The sequence below is a fragment of the Rosa rugosa genome, chromosome 7 (assembly GCF_958449725.1).
Source record: "Rosa rugosa chromosome 7, drRosRugo1.1, whole genome shotgun sequence".
Classification (NCBI taxonomy): domain Eukaryota; kingdom Viridiplantae; phylum Streptophyta; class Magnoliopsida; order Rosales; family Rosaceae; genus Rosa; species Rosa rugosa.
In genome coordinates this window covers 39,465,782-39,483,557 of record NC_084826.1, presented here as the reverse complement: position 1 = coordinate 39,483,557, position 17,776 = coordinate 39,465,782, and the positions used below count along the sequence as shown (strand labels likewise).

General features: G+C 39.4%; 1 protein-coding gene and 1 long non-coding RNA gene across 3 annotated transcripts; both read left to right on the top strand.

The window, feature by feature from the left end:
• Positions 1-2,298: 2,298 nt before the first annotated feature.
• LOC133723968 (uncharacterized) lies at positions 2,299-5,916 on the top strand. Of its 2 annotated transcripts, XR_009853386.1 has the most exons (6): positions 2,299-2,401; positions 3,558-3,613; positions 3,715-3,777; positions 4,078-4,145; positions 5,001-5,054; positions 5,237-5,916. It is a non-coding gene; the product is annotated as an uncharacterized LOC133723968 (long non-coding RNA). The 2 variants fall into 2 exon arrangements; XR_009853385.1 differs by having other exon boundaries at positions 5,001-5,916.
• Positions 5,917-8,479: 2,563 nt separating this feature from the next.
• Positions 8,480-9,739, top strand: LOC133723289 (uncharacterized). The gene is made up of 2 exons (XM_062150103.1): positions 8,480-8,654; positions 8,712-9,739. Exons 1-2 carry the CDS (start codon positions 8,480-8,482, stop codon positions 9,737-9,739), a joined length of 1,203 nt encoding a protein of 400 aa, XP_062006087.1.
• The last annotated feature ends 8,037 nt before the right edge of the window (positions 9,740-17,776 follow it).

Below are 17,776 nucleotides of genomic sequence, written 5' to 3'. Positions count from 1 at the left end.
CAACTGGGATCTGGGCAGCGGCTGGGACTTCGATCTCATGGCAGAGACCAGCCCGGAGAGAGTCTGACTCGCTTTGCAAAGAGGCAGCGTGGTGTCGGCAGAGAGCGATGGCAGCAGGTTCGGTGGGCAACAGCGCTTGGTCCTTGGTTGGAGTGGTGGTTGGGCCGGGCTTTTGCTTTTGGGCCTTGCTGGTGGTCTTTAATTTCTAGTTATTTAGTTTCTAGTTGTTTTGATAATAAGTCTCTGCCTCGTTTTGGTAGGACGTGAAGGGCTTTGTACCGGTCTATGCACCTTGTGTGCCTTATTTGCTTTAGGTAGGCGGCGAATTCTTTGTTTGGTCAAATGGTCGCAGCCTCCTAGTGGCAGGATGAAACTAAGTGTTGTCGGGTTTATCCTCCGACGGCAACATAGTAGGAAAGCTGTGCAATTGGTAATTATGCTACGTTGTAATCGGGTTACATATCGAGTTATCTTTCTGTTATGTCACCGCTATGTTAAAGCAAATGGAGTAGCCAGTAGAGCAGTCTTTGCTAGTTGGTGCTTGTTAGAATACAGGTACTTTGTAGAGATTCCTGATATTATTTCGGGATTTCCTCTAGATGCTTATTGTAATCAGGGGTTCAGGCTCTATGTCCCCCCCTTGTATTCGACAGTTTCATTAATCAAGGCTTGAGGGCAGCCGCACTAGCCCTTTATTCAAAAAAAAAAAAGTACGTGAATTAAATACTACAAAATAAAAATAAAAGTTACCAATCATGTAAAAAAAAATTACCCAATATTGTTAAAAATGTGGGCAGACATAGTGTAACAGAAATTATTGGTGGGGCGTGTGTAGTTGAAAATAATGAACCCAAAAATCACCAGTTTGATGTCAAAATAATTTATGCATGGAATAAAGCTACTTCACAAGAATAGATAATTAAAAAAAAACCTAGATTAGATAATTACAAATATTAAGAAAATGGGTTAGAGGCCCAAGTAACAGCCCCAACAGGAGTTGATAGTAGTGGGCCAGGCGGGAGATAGATGTGGTGGTCAAACTTGCATTGTGTGTAGTTGATTAAAGTGAACTTTTGTTCTTTCTGACTATATCTACAAAACAAATCTGACGGTCAGTACGAATCGGTGGTACAAAAAGGTACGGTTGGACTTCGATATACATATTTAAGTCCATGGGCCTTTGTCTCGATGGAGCAAATCCGACGGCCGAACATAAAGTCAGCCTCAAAATAGAACGTGTGGCTGGGGAGCAACAGAGGGCTAAAAGTAGATAAAGGGGTCGCTATCCAAAATTGACCTAGTTGCAAACAGAAGTGGAGTGAAGCCGTATCCGGCGGAAACAGCGGAAATCAATATTTCAGGGTAAGTGCCGATGTTTTTTTGGTATGTTTTGAATGGTTTTGGACCAACCGTTCAACCTTTGTAAGATCTAGTTTAACACACTGTCAGGATGGTAAATCTGTATTGCAGCATAGGGTGGAAGGGTAGATTGCAATATTGGACCGTATTCGTTGCCGGGAAAGTATAAAAGGTGAGGCCACCCTCAATTCCATACCTAGACATCCATTTTTTGTCTGATCTGGATAATTTATTGGAAAAAATTAAGTTTACCCCCTGAACTTTGGGGCTAAAATCAGACTGGTCCTTAAACTTTTTTCTTAATCAGATTGGTCCTTGTACTCTCAAAAGACATCACTCGGGTCCAAATTTTGAATTTTCCTCCAAATGTGACGTCACCATATCCGTTGGAGCCGACATGGGGGCCCAAATTTGACTGTTGTTCTGACATTTTTGACGAAACGTCTAAAATACCCTCCATTACAATTTTTGATTTTTTTTCTCATTACATCTCGATTACAGAACCCGCACAACTAGGAAGAGTACTTTTAATGACATTTTTTTTATGGCATTTTATGAAAAACGTCATGAAAAGTACATTCAATGACGTTTTTTTTACTGAAACGTCATTGTTTATTTGATACCAAAATTTTATCTTATGGTTGTGGCGTTTAGCAAACGCCATAGAAGTTTAAAAATTTTAAAGGCGTTTTAGAAACGCCATTAAAATCTATGGCGTTTTCCTAATCGTCACCAAAAGTTTTTTTAATGGCGTTTGGAAACGTCATAAAAATTATTTGAGCCCATGACGTTCAGAAACGTCCTAAAAGCCATGCCCAATTGTTTTTAATATGCCGCTCTCGGTCTTTTCGTTTCGCGCCTTTAGCCCATCTCATTTTATTAAGGATTTTTTTATTCTTTTCAACACTTTACTTTTTTCTTCTCGTTCTCTCTCTCTCTCTCTCGCACAGCTCTGCCTCCTCGTTATCCCTATGCTAGCTACTTGAAGAAAAACTCTGAGCTCAAGACTCAATGTTTCAATCTATCGTCTAAAAGCTTTGAGGTAACAATACCATCTCTTATTATCTTGGTTCAACTCAATTTCCATTTCACTTCTTCATGTTTGAGGTTTAGAACATTGAGAAATCATCTCCTTGGTCTAAGAACAATTGATTTCTCAGGTTGGAGTCCGATTTTTCTCTTGGGTATTACTCATATTGTTTATTTCCTGTGAAAGCATCTATTTGATTGAAGATTTTTGACAAATTGTATTTAGTTTTTGGGTTTAGGTTTATGGATATCAATTGTGAAATTGGGGTTAATAGTTTGATTTTCTTACTTAGATTACAGTTACGGATTGCAAATTTCATTTGGGTTTATCTCATAATAGCATCTATGTGATTGAAAATTTCCTCATATGTTTTAGGGTAAGACTCCAAGTCGTGTCCACCACTTAGTATTTTGCTGAATTTTGTATCCATTGGTAACATTCTAGTTGGTTTAGATGGTCTAGTAATTTGGTGTTTGCAATTATCTGTAGAGGGATTGAGAAGTTTGGAAGTAGCACAGCTATAATTGCAGTACTGGATCGTTTTTCAACTACCCCTGCTGCAAGGGCAAGTTTTTGCAAAGCCTCCCGAAAAGTGCCATTTGAGGACCCTGATCCTAATTTAGCTATTAACTATCAATTCTTTTCTACTCAGTTCCTTGCCTTGGCAGTTTATGCTTCTGAGCCACAAGTTCATGATATCGCCAAAGGATGACTTGTAGCCAATCTTGGTCTTGCCTCATTTTTGTTTTGGTGGTATGGAAGTTTCAACTGAACTATCCAAATGCCCATGGTCTCATAACAGAGGATCCTAAAGTTTTGTTTTATTTCATCTATTATCTGTAGCATTATACTCTTGCAAGATTCCAAGGCTTCTCTTTGTTTGAAAGATTGTTTCCATTCCCTTTACTGGCATACGAATGATATACTGACAAGGAAAAAAAAAAGCCAAAGACCATAGTAGAATAATCTGGGTTCTTTTTGTTTCATTTCAGTGTTTTGCTTTTCCTTTTGACGAATGTTGCTTTCTCAGTTTGTCAATACAATTGTAATGTCTGACATGTTCATTTACCCATAATCCTTCATACTGCTATATTTTTTAATGAACTAAAGTTTGGTACCTATAATTCATTTATCTTTGGAGCTTTACTGATTATTAAATATATGGCAGGTCGTTTGTGGCATCTTTGAAGAAAAGAATCAATCAATCGCATTTCTCAATTCAAGGTGAGCAACCCATTTTCACTACTCTCTCAGAGTAGCTTCAACCATGTTCATTATGATTTCTATTTTTCTCTTAATGGAACTTGATTTAGAATTTGTTATAGGGTGTTTTTGGTTTTTTTAAAAGGACAGAACTGTTGTTGGCAAGTGGACTAAGCAATTTCCAGGTATGCTCTATTCTACAATGCAACACACACACACACACACACACACACACACACACACACACATATATATATATATATATTCCTATCAAGCTAACAACCATAAGTGAATAAGCATATATTCCTAAGTGAAACCTCAATCCTAATAAATAAATGTAATGAATGAGAAAAACATTATTAAAACTTTGATTTGTTAAATAGTTACGTATCCTAATAAACTGGATACTTACTTATCTTCTGTACTCTCTACTGGTGTATTTTCAAGTTTGGTAATTGTGTGGTTAAAGTATTGTTCTGCTGCAGTTTCTAGGTATATCTTGAGTCATTGATTACCAGTTTCGATCTAGGTATTGTTCTGCTGCAGTTTCTAGGTATACCTCTTTCTGTTAAATCTCTATTCTTAAATCTATTCAAGGTTGTTGTGGAATGCACTTTTGATTATTATCTAGCTATGGTGACTCCATTAGGATGATTAGGACTGGGAAGGATCGAGTTCAATTACTGCACACCATGTGTTTGAAGTTATGCCTCAAAGACAGCACCCAAGCTGAACCAGTGGGCTATTCCATGATTTCCGAAAAACCTATACTTCTTGTTTTACTCTCAGTTTTTGACAGCTTAAAATAGACTCTTCAATGATCATTTTGAGCTTGGTTTCATGAAAAACGGAGTTAAAATGAAATACTTATGCCATTTTGAAATTACTGCACTGTTTCAGGATTTCTGCAGAAATCAGTATTTTCTGCTACTTTGGATTCTTATTTGACCACTCATTTGAACTGTGAATGACGTGAAATTTTGCAAAATAGTAGCTTTACATTTCTACTTCAAATCTGGAGAGTTTAGCATGAAATCACTGAAAGAGTAGTTGTTGATGAACTTTTCTTTCACTATCAGTCTTCTGAAAACTTCTCAAATTTGCAGCAACCTTGTTACGAAACAATCTGTTTGAAAGGCTTTCACACCTTTGTCAGTCCTTGAATTTTAGTATGTTAAAATAGACTGAATATTAACATTCTTATCTGGATTTCTTGTTAACACTTGAGCAGGTTTGTAGAGAAAACAACAACCATGGGCCATATGATATACATATTTGCTTGTTACTTATATGATGATTTTGATATGAAATCATACAATTCTGTGTAGTCGAGGAATAGAAGTGTATAATGAAATAATGCATTTAATCTTTTTGTTGGGTGACTAACTCTGCATTTTTCTTGATACAGGTTGTTGATGATGTACATCCTTTAACAATATATGATTCCTGAAGATTGTCTGAGGTTGGCTCTGATCATTTTTGTTACTGGTATTCATTATTAACACTTAGAAATATTCTGGACATATACTTTTAAGACAATACTTTGGACTTATGAAATAGCAGTGCATGTTACCTCTTATTTAGCTTTACTTTTAACATTGACAGGTTCTGTAATTCTTCTCTTTTATCATTTTTGCAATTCAGAGAATGACTTGCCTGCAGCCATGATGGAATTGATATGGATAATAACGCAGCAGTTGCTAATCTCCATCACTTCCATATACTGTGGTTTAGCTACCCTTCTGTAATCTTTCTGTCTTTTCTTTATCTTAGCTAACATATGCGTGAATTTGTAGAGGAACAATAAAATTTGCATTATGGAGTATTGTAGAGTGGGTATTTTATCTTTTATTAATTCAAATGTACATAGCATTAGAATTTTGTCATTGTAATGTGTAATATTTTTTGCCAATAGGACAATTAATTTTTTGCAATTAATCAAAAAATCAATATATATAATTTTTTTTTTAAAAACTGAAAAAAATTTGATGGCGTTTCTAAAATGCCATGGAATACATTTGATGGCGTTTTCAAAATGTCATGGAATACATTTGATGGCGTTTTCAAAACGCCATGGAATAAAATTTGATGGCGTTTTGAAAACGCCATGAAATACGTACATTTGATGACGTTTTCAAAACGCCATGGAATACATTTGATGGCGTTTTGGAAACGCCATGGAATTAATTTTAATGGCGTTTTAGAAACGCCATCAATCTGTTTAGGAAAAGACGGCACCGGTATTTACGGCGTCTGGGGATGGCGTTGAAAAACGCCATGAAATACATTTAATGACGTTTTTCAAACGCCATTAATCTATTTCTGTGTAGTAGTGCCGTAATCGAACTAAACACTCACTCGCTCACTCGCTCACTCGCTCACTCACTCACTCACCCACTCTCCTGCTCTCGCTCTCTCGCTTGCATCATCTTCAACTGTCGAAACCCAAATTCAAAATCCCCAAATCAAGCTATTTATGGGTCAGAAGATCAAGGCGACAGTACTTAGCATGGCTGGGGCAGATGAATGGATACCCCGATTAGAGAATGGAGGCGAAGATCTTCCGAATTACGGTGAGTTAGGGATTTGAATTTAAGATTGTTACAAATGATTTCGGTGGTTTATTGTTTTGGGTATTGCTTCACTGATGTTGATTTTTGTTTTGGGCATTTGTTTGTTTCTGGTTATCCGATTTAGGGCATTCGATTCCAAAAATATTGGGTCTTCGGTTACTGGATCTGGAAATTTAGGGTTTGGAATGTTCGTATTTAGGGGGTTTTTAGTTCACTTTATTTTTTTGACAGATTAGGGTTTGGAACCTTCTGTTTGGGGGTTGCGAGAATTAGGGTTTTGAAATTAGGCAGTTTTATATCACTTTATTATATAACTGTAAAATTGAATAATAGATTTGCATGTGGTTGTTGTTGGGAAGCTAATGCTGCTGATTAAACAAAGTGGTCCTCATAAGTGCTTATGTGGTCCTCCAGAAGAATTGATTTTTTAGGATTTTAGTTGTTGGTAGCCTTTGAAAACTGGGTTGGCGAGTATTTATGACAATGTGAGCATAAGTACAGGGTTTTCTGTCTAGGGTATATTTTGTGCTTTGTATCTGTCTAGGGTTATCTAGTATATATTGGTGCTGGATGTGAATTCCTTTTTTTTGTAATTGAATCTGTTCGTAATTGCAGTACATCCCGATTAGTTTACCTGCAAAGTATATCTTGGTGGATACTTCGATCACTTAGAACACAAGTTTGTCGGTGGAAGCATCAGCTACTACGATAATGTCGACACGGACAAGATGAGTTTAACTGAGGTGGATGGGATGGTGAGGGGTATCAATCCTTCTTATGTTGGGAGAATGATTGATTACTATTACTCCATAGGGTCTGAGGAAGATGCAACCACCAAGCTAAATACTGACCGAGATGTGGTGACAATGTGCTGTTGTGTGACAGAGATTAGGCTTGTGATCTTATACCTTGACCACAGAGACTTGCATGGAGATGACTTTGAAGAAGAGGATGATGTTTTCATGTATGAGCAAGAAATACCAGGTTTTTGGGATAGTCAAGCCGGGAGCACCGAGGTTGTCATAGAGGAGCTGCCTGATTCACCATGGAAGCCGAAGTCTTCTGTGAAGATTGAAGAGCTCCCTCCTTCACCTCAAAAGCAGCCTGTGAAGGCCAAAAGATATAAGGTTTGTGCTTCAAGGAAGCCTCTGCCTACTTTGAAGAGAACTGAGCCTGAGGAAGAAATTCCAACTCAGACAAGTAGAGCTCCCACAATTGATCCATCTGATAAAGGAAAGAAGAAAGTGGAGTTGGTTGAAGAAGATGAGTTTGAAGATGATTTGGATTATGGTTTTCAAGATGAGCTCATATATGAAGAAGATGATACTGCTGTTGATGAAGATGATGGTGGTGAGGGAGATGAGCAAGATCTGATGATGATGATGACTACAACCTAGCTAAGGATGATGATGAGTATGCAGGTTATGGGGTTGATAATGATTTTCTTTTTGAATGGTTAACAGAACCAGAAGTAGGTGACAAGGAGGGGGCTTCTGAGGCTAGTGAAGGGGTTAGCAATGAAGATGAGAGGGATGAAGCAACTGATGTTGAAGACAATGAGCCAATGTTTGTAGCAGTTGACTCAGATGAGGAAGGGATTGGGCATGAGTACAATAGTGATGAGGATGTGGTGCAAGACAAGTTTCCACAGTTTAATCCAAAGATAGACATGAAAGACCCTCATTTTTGCAAAGGCATGAAGTTTGCCACAACAAAGATACTCAGAGCTGCATTAAGGGAGAGAGCAATTCAGGATGGTTGGGAGGTGATTTGTTTGAAGAATGATAGAGACAGAGTCAAGGCCATTTGTAAGGCTGAAAATTGTGATTTTGAGCTGTTTGCATCTAAAATGCAACATGAGAGCACCTTGCAGATTAAGACGTATGTTGGGAAGCACAACTGTGCTAGAGTGTTGGATAACACTATCGTGAAAACACCATATCTAGTCCAGAGGTTTGCTGAGCATATCAAGCTCAACCCTCATATCTCAACATGTATTAATTTTCCAATTTACAATTTCGTTACAATTTTTCAATTCACTGTGTGGTTTGGTCAATTTTGTCATATCGTTTATTGTTTTGATGTCTCAGAGTCCCTACAACAAGTGATGGCAGCTGCTGTTAGAGCCAAGGTCTCATTCCAGCAAGCCTATAGAACTAAGATGACTGCTCTGAGTATGCTTGAGAGAAGCATGAAGGAGCAATATGCAAGGGTGCATGATTATGCTAAGGAGCTTAAGAGGGTGGACCCAAATACAACTGTGGACATCAAGTGTGACTTCAATAATCCAGGCTAGCTGCCCCTATTCAAGAGGATGTACATTTGTTTGGGGGCATTGAAGCAAGGATTCAAAGCTGGATGCAGACCATTGCTAGGCTTAGATGGGTGTCACCTCAAGAGTGCTTATGGTGGTCAGCTGTTGTCAGCAGTGGGGGTGGATGCTAATAACACAACCTGGGTGGTTGCTTATGCACAAGTAGAGATGGAGAGTAAAGATTCATGAGACTAGTTTTTGAGGCTTTTGGTTAAGGATTTGGAGATCACAGGTGAAGGAAATGGTTTCACCTTCATTTCAGACAAACAAAAGGGGCTTCTACCTGCATGTGAAGATGTGGTGCCACTAGCTGATCACAGGTTCTGTGTTAGGCACTTGTGGACTAATTTCAACAAGCTATTCCCTGGCAAGGTGATGAAGGACCAACTGTGGGCAGTTGCCAAGTCCACAACCATGGCTTATTACCACAAAGAGATGGTTTTGATGAACCAGATGGATTCAAAGGCTCATAAATGGCTAATAGGTAACATAATTATGCTAATAACTCCTGGGTGGTTGCTTATGCTTTTACCTTCACATTACTTATGCATTAATGTCAACTGTTTTACACTTTGCAGAGCCCACTTCAACACCGTTTTGAAGTGTGATGTGTTGTTGAACAATCTTTCAGAGAGTTTCAATGCCTGTATCCTACCTGCAAGGTCCAAACCAGTCATTACATGCTTTGAAGAAATTAGGGTGAGGATGATGAAGAGGATTGCAATCAGGAAAGAGAAGATGAGCAAAGTTATGGACCCTATCTGCCCCAGGCCAAGGCAGATTCTGGAGAAGAACAAGGTTAAATCTGCAACAGGTTGCATCCCTAATGGGACTGGGAGCCACAAAATTGAAGTGGAGAGCATTGGAGGCAGCAAGTATGTGGTGGATCTGGGCAGAAGGGCTTGTGCTTGTAGGAGATGGGATCTAACTGGGATCCCTTGCAAGCATGCCATATCAGCCATCAACTTCATGAGAGAGAAGCCTGAAGATTATGTTGATGCATGCTACCTGACCAAGACTTACATGGCTGCTTACTCTAACACAATCCAGCCTGTAAATGGGATGGACTTGTGGATCCCAAGTGAAGAACCTGCCATCCTACCCCCACAGTACAACAGGCAGCCTGGAAGGCCAAGGACCAAAAGGTTTAAGGATGCTTCTGAGAAGGAGAATGAAGGCCCCAAGCTTGGAAGGGTGCAGAAATCTCTGAGCTGCTCCAACTGTAATCAATTGGGTCACAATATTAAGAGTTGTCATTGACACCTCCCACCAAAGACAGCAGCAGCCAAGGGTAGCAAGAAGAGAAAGCTGAACTGACAAGACCCGCCCCGAATTTCACCCTGAAATCCGAGGTGGCCCTGCGGGGCCCACCTTAGAGATAACTCTACCGAGAACTGGTCGAGTCACCCCTAAAGTGGACTACCCAAAATAGTAACCCACAATAGATCAGAGCCAAACAAACAAGTGCGGAAGCTATTCGTCAACTATGCCTCGAACCTCGTACGCCCGACCTCAACTAATAACTCCTGCAAACTGGGCATTAGAAACCGAAGGGCCCAGGGGAAAGTAGACGAAAACGTTAGCGTGAGTGGACAAAAATAAACAATTTAAAATAAGAAGGATTTCATACTTTCCCACATTTATTTCATTAAAAACCTCGATGCATGCACAAATGGTAAAACACATTTAGCTTTAAAACCAAGGATTTCAAAACGATAAACCGACTAGCTTCGCTAGTCAAAACATTCGAAAATAATATATCGTAAAGCTGAAATCTCGTTTCTCAAGAAGATAAGACCAGCCCCGCTGGCTACAGTGAAAATCGGACTAGCCCCGCTAGTCAAGCAACGATAAAATATGGGGAAGAAGTTTCACCATACGAAAGAAGGGAGCCTCCCAGGCTCGGGTCGGAGTGTCCCACACTCTGGAGCATCCCACGCTCTGCTCTTACTCACCCACAAACACATAGTAAGCAGGGAGGAGTACTAATAGGCTAGCTAGCAATAAATATGACGACCCAGGTATGGCGGGTAAAAACCATTCAAAACCAATAAATCCATAAGGCTTCCCCATGTCCCACGAATAAAGAAAAACGAGGGTACGATTCCCAACCGTACCCAGAAATTCTCGTAAAACGTCATATAAATCAACAGCGTGTCCCACACGCTAAGAAAATAATTAGATCATCAACAAGGCATTCCCAATGCCAAAACCGAAAGTCGATAGATAAATAAGAAATAACTGCATCGAAATCCCATTTCGAAAAGCTTTCCAGAAATCTCAAAACCACGAATAGAAATATAATTAATTCCGGAAATCACCTCGGAAAAATAATTCGTCGAAATTCAACATCAATTATAAATTCGAATCCGAGCATAACAAATTAATAACCGAAATTCATAACCGGAATAAATCATAATTACTTCATGAAAATCATTATTGAAAGCAAATCCACGTGATAAATCGAAATAAATTTCCGAAATCCATTCGTATGCTCGAAAGTAATATATTAATTAGGTAAAGCATTAATTCAAGAAAATAAACGCATGCCTCATTATTTAAAAACAAACGTCCACTCACAGTACTAGTTGGCGACCACGCAAACGAGGCCCTTCATCTAGCCGTAGCTCGCAACATTGCCCTGTACACAATTATATTTCCGTAAACGGCAATCCGATAAAATAAATACGAACCTAAACGAAACCCGAAAATCTCTATCTCCAATACTTCTCAAATTCCACCCAAATCTCTTCCACAACACCAATTCCTCAATCTACATATTCCACAATGAAAACGAGGGAAATCCAACGGCCGGATTTCCCACAATTCCATCACAAAACTTCAAACTTCGGAAATTCACAAACAATTCCAAACTCCTCCAAAATTCACCAAACTTCACATACAAGCTCTATGATAATTATAGAATTTAACTAGCCAGAAAATGAAATTAAAAAGCTACCCTAGCCGCCGCTACCGCCGCCCACAGTGGCGGCGCCGCCGCCACCGCCACCAGCTCCGATGGCCACCAAACTTTGGCAGCAGCACCTACTCAACGGACCCAATAATTCTTTCAACTGTGACCAAGTCAGAAAATGAGCGGAAGTACCTCAACAATTAAGGAGAAGCTTGAACTCAAATTGTGAATAGTGACCGTAATCTTCCAATCGTCGATTCTTCCTCTACACTGCAAATCATGGCTCAAGGCTAGGGGGAAAATGATCCTTGGCAAAAACCGAACCTTCGACGCCGGTTTGGTGGCCGGAGACGGCCGGAATTGCCGGAAATCGACGAAACTCCAAATTGCTACAGTGAACTTCACGGCTCAAATCCAAGCTCCTCGGGCCGAGCCACCGCAAAACACCACCACAGGCGCCTAGAGGGAGCGGAGACGAGTCCGCCGGTACCCGCCATGCACCGCCAGGTGGCCGGAAAAGGAAAGTGGCCGAAGTTGCAGAGCGACGAGGAGAGAGAGAGAAAAACGCGGGGAGGAGGAGAGAGGGAGAAAAAAGAAAAATTACCGGTCTCCACAGTAACTTTTCAAATTTATATTACTTACCATGAACAGTAACTTCTACCTTTTCGCTTATAACTTTCGCATACGAACTCCGATTTTTACGTACCACGTATGCACGCGCTCGGTTTAACGTCCCCTACAACTTTCATGAAGAACATTTTCTCAAATTTTGACCCGAATAAAAAGTCAACTTTTAGGGCCCCCTAAAAGTACCGAAACGACAATAAAAGTGAAAGTAGTTGTCGTTTACCGTCCAAATGACTAGTAAACGGGTAAATTTGGGTTCGGGACGTAACATGAACAGTGGAGAGGCATCATCTTCTTAGGTATTTTTTGCACCAGAGAGATTGTTGAGGGTTCTTAAATGTATTGGATTATTATGGACTAATCATACACTAACAAACTTATCTGCCACAGCCAAAGGGTACCAAAGAGCCCTTGAAGAGCAAGAATGAACTCAGAGCTAAGGCAGCAAAGAAAGCTGAAGCAGCAAAGGTAAATTCATTTTACATTTTTGTTTGATGCTTTTGTTGGTCAATGGTTGCTTCTGAATGTATATATACATGTCATTGCTGCAGAAAAAGAGGGATGAAAAGAGGGCAACAACAAAGGAAGCAAGAGGATCTGCTCCAACCAGAGGAAGACCACCGAAAGCTCCTTCAAACAATGGTAAAGCGGCTTCAAGCAAGGGTAAAGCAGCTTCTGCACCACAAGCTTCCCAACGTTCGTCAAGGTCATCTTTGAGGATCAAAGATAATGCAAGGAATGCTGGAAAATAGGAATGCAGCCAAGGTTAGGATTTAGAGATGCATTGTGCACTTTTTTGTGCAACCATGTGCTGTGTCGCATGGTTGCTAGGTCTAATCTTTTGCATAGATGATTAGACCTAGATTTTTGTGCACCTCAATCCAAACTGTTGTTTTTTGTTAGTTTGGATGTAAACACACATTTATGCATCTATTATGGTAATTATGAACAAGCTTTTCTGCAAAATTTGTGATTTTAGTCATCTTTTGCTATTACTGTTCATTGTATTGTTATTGCAAGATTTGATGACTTTCTGGAAATTTTGGAGGTTAGGGTCCAATTTTTGATCTTTCAACACATGTTTTGGTGAATCAGCCATATTTGGGATTAAATTAGGATCTAATTTAAATTTGGGAGCCAAATAGATCACATTGTCCATTCTGCCCTCCTTTACGATTTAAAAAGGATTTATGTGGGCCCCCATGTCGGCTCCAACGGCTATGGTGACGTCACATTTGGAGGCAAATTCAAACTTTGGACTCGAGTGATGTCTTTTGAGAGTACAAGGACCAGTCTGATTAAAAAAAAAGTTTAAGGACCAGTCTGATTTTAGCCCCAAAGTTCAGGGGGGTAAACTGAATTTAATCCTAATTTATTAGTAAAAGTTTTGTCGGGTTGTGGATAGATAAATTAGGAATAATAGTTGGATGGAGTGAATGACTTGGATCCAGTATTGGCATATTGTAGTTCAATTTTGTGGTTGAAAATTGGTGGCTGGTTGAAACAGATGGTTCAACCGATGCACCACAGTATTCAGTTTAGTCAACGAGCATTCTATGTGTTAACATCAGTGTTTTGTACTGAATACCATTTATTTCACCCACTTGTACCTTTGCATTATCGGCCAGTATGGTTTACATATACATGCTAGTTTTCCGGGCAGGTCCTCTTGCATGTGTTGCCGAACTGGTCCAACATACAACATATGGTGTGCAACTAACCAGATTCAGGGGTGTTCACTACACAAATCATCATGTATCTGACATGGGTTTCCTTTCATTTCCTTGCATCCAGTGGTATTTATAAGATTGTTGTTGTTTAATTCAGTATATAGCGAGATAAATTCCATGTGTGAGTTAATAAATACTATGGAGTTCACATTGTTTTGAACATTGTTATTGAGATCATGACAATGATAATGTGTTTGTAATACGTGACCATAAGGATAAATTGAAGATGCCGATGGATGAAGTAATGGTCGACGAACCCTACTTTGTATGTTATCTGCAGCGTCCGGAAAGTTGGAAGAGGAATGTGGTGAGTTCATATGACAAATCTGAATGAATAAGAATTGTTGGTGAGTTCAAATATCATGTTATGTAGTTGAGAGGTAAATGAAGTAAGTTTGTGTAATTGCATGCAGCGTATTCCGGCAGAAAATTATGCAGGGTGATGAAGCAAAATTTGGGACAGCTTATTTAGACGGATTTTCTGACAAAACATGGGAAATATCAGTCGCTGCCGTGGATGACACTATCTGCTTACATGACGGATGGGATAGGTTTATTGCTGCAGTGGGGGAATGCCCTCGTCGTCATCTGAACTTAATGTTCAGATATAACGGGAACATGAATTTCACCGTCACACGATACTATGCAGATGGACATGTGCTTCTGCGCCCACCGTCCACATATAAGTTTGACACAGCTTTTACGGATGGGCCAATAATACCAACGGACAACACATTCTTCCTGTATGATGCACATGTCCCGGTCAAAGGAGTAGTGGTAAGTTTTGCCTTAAGTTTAAATGCAGTAGATATGATCTGTATCACCATTTCAGTTACATGTGAATGTGGAATCATTCAATGTTGGATTAAGTCGTAATAGTATTCCAGTCAAGTAGTGGATAACGATTTGTTATGATAATGCAGATTCCAAAAGAAGGGCTATTAAACAGGAGGCTAAGGGAGGAGGGACTATCCAAACTGTATCAGTTTTCGATGACTAACACCAACGGGAGGAAATGGGAAGTTAGAATGGAAAATCGTAATGGGGATGTGGTAATGGGTGGAGGGTGGGACGATTTCATACATGCTTATGGAATCGACGACAGGCATCGTCTAGTCATGGTGTTAGGGGGCAACAATGAGATGGTGGTAAAGGTGTTTGATGCAGCAACAGGCATAATGCTGGAGTTGTCGGAGGTCGGGAATGTAGCAACACAAACTAGGCAAGTGGGCGCAGAAGCTGAACACCGTGGGGACAAAGATAATACATAACTTGGGAATTCGTGAATGGGAAGGAGGACAGGACCAACCTGAACAAGCAGAGGGAGGACAGGAAACTACCTTCAGTCAGCAACAATATGACCTCCATGCAGTCCCAACTACCGTATGCAAGATACGACGGGGATGGGTGGTGAGTGCATATATACCTCATACGTTTTTACATCATAAATTGTTATTCATATGTAATACGGTATTGTAGGAAGTTAATTGAATGGGATCACGAAGTTATTATGTAACTTCTTAAACCAGGGTATTCGGTAAAGGATGGAAAGTAAATGAATTAATGCACTTGTTAATTGCAGGCTTTCAGTACCAATTATGTGCAGCAGGCAGAGCTGGATACGGAAACTAAATACAAAATGCAGTCCATGGATGGAAGGACATAGGAGCTGTGGGCAAAACCGTCTCTCAACACCATATATTTGACCAGAGGGTTTGCTGACTTCAAGCATGACACCGGGTTGAAGGAGAAAGATGTATGCCGGCTGTACCAGGTTGCACCTATGACATTTATATTTGAAAGGCTTCGACGCCAGGGGGGGGGAGCAGTAGTGGTTGAAGGCGCGCGTGTTGGTGGAAGTGGATAATTTTGAACTAGTACAGAAAAACTCAACCTCGACAGTGTGAACAATTTAATCTACTGATTGAACAAAATTGTGGACGTCCTATGTTTATGAGGTTGATGCATAGACTCTCCTACTGGGTGTTTTTGATGCTGTAATATTGCATAGTAATGGTTTATTAACGGCTACATAAATGGTGATGGGGATATTAGTTACTCAGTAGTAAACGTTTTTCTGGATACAAGTAAATGGAGACAATATTACCAAACTTGGATATCAACTTAATAAACTTAGGTAACTAATTACCCAACTTAGATTGTTTGGACAAACTGATGGGGTTACATATAATGGATTTCAATGACTATACGGTTTAGTCATACAATGTCTAGTTATTGGAATGCTATAGAATATGTTAATTATATATACGTCTCCATGACATGATCAACATAAGAAGTATATGATGGTATTTTATGAAGACAAAATGAACAATACTTGCCAAAAATTAGATTTATGCATCGTATACTCAATTACAAATTGACTTCTACATGTTTATTGGATCAGTAACATGTAATGAAACAAACTACAAATTTTGTAATAAAGCGACGTTTACCAGCTCGGAGTTTAGAAAAACTGATTTGATATTTCCATATTCATGTAAGTGGTGTTTTCAAACGGTTTACAAATATATATATATATATATATATATATATATATATATATATATATAATTGTTTTTTAGAATGTACAAAATATATATTTGACAATTAGGTGAAAGTTAACATCACCAAGAGTTGAGGGGAAAAAAATATATTTAAAATTATGATTTGGTTTCAAAGACGTTGACAAGGGGATGTAGGGGTCAATGACGCTAGGGTTAATGCATACGGGAATTTCCCGCCACTATATGACCTTGGGTTTCCCAATATCATGATGAATGGCGAAGATGAAGCCACCCCTACATTGAACTGGGACAAGAACATTCTTATGGACCGGATATAGACAATCACGGCCGGGGGCATGGGGGGGTCAGTGCTAAATCGATAACTGGGGCCTGCTTCACTGGCGAAACAGTGAAAACACAACATGTTTCATTAACGACCGACGATGCCAATGCGAGTTTCAATGCAACAGGAATCCACCCACCCATTAACGTTGAACCCAGACCACAGTAATTCAGAACCGTTTTAGCTGTGCAGACGCCAGTATTGCTTTAGTTACAGACCTGAAGGAACTGTGAAACTGGATCAGCAAGGGTGCGACAGGAAAACGTTGGAACAGAGTTCATAAAGCAGGAGCCCTGTGAAAGAGGTCAGTGATAGGGAATATATAATTATATTTCATATTGCGTTCATTTTGAGGACTTAATATGTCGTTTTCGTTTGGATCCTTTTATATGTGGTCTATGGTCAGCAACCGTAGCCGGGCTTTTTGTGGCTTAGATAGAGGGAAATACGAGATTACGACATATGTTTTTGGATAACCTAATTCAGATTGTTCTATTGCTTCTTAAATGTTTTAGTATCTGGGTCAGTACAAGGTAGGTCGGTGTAATGAATCCGGGGTTAACTGTGGTCGGTGGTAGCATGGAAAACTCCAGTATTAATAGGAGTCAGACACAGTTTGATTATTATTGGGATCCCACAAATCAACATGCGAAAAGTAAACTGCCTTTCCAGATTGGATGAATATAAAGTTAGAGGAATAACAGGGTTGACCTTCAAATATAGTGAAGCACAGTCAATAGGAAACTATAATTTTAGGCAGATGAAAAATTGCATTTGACGAACAAGTATGAAATACATGTGGCCGCATATAGATAATAATTTGACAACCCAAGTGGGTGAATGATATGAACAAACCATCTACATATACATCTATGTAAAACATTGGAGGTTTGACCGTATGTTTATGTTTAAATCAATATTTTCAACATTCATATATGATTTTATAATTAAGTTATGATTTGTGTCAAAGGTAATCACAACAGTGGGACAACATTTGAACCGGTAAAAAGAGATGTCAAAGCGAGAATTTTTTCCGGAGGTATGTAAATAAGTCAACATTATGAAACGTATTATTGCAAAATAAAAAACTAAGTTATGGAATAGTGTTCGCTAACAGTAATGGTTATGTTATGATAAAGAAGAAGGCGGGACATGGGGGAAGATGGGAATCACGGGAGG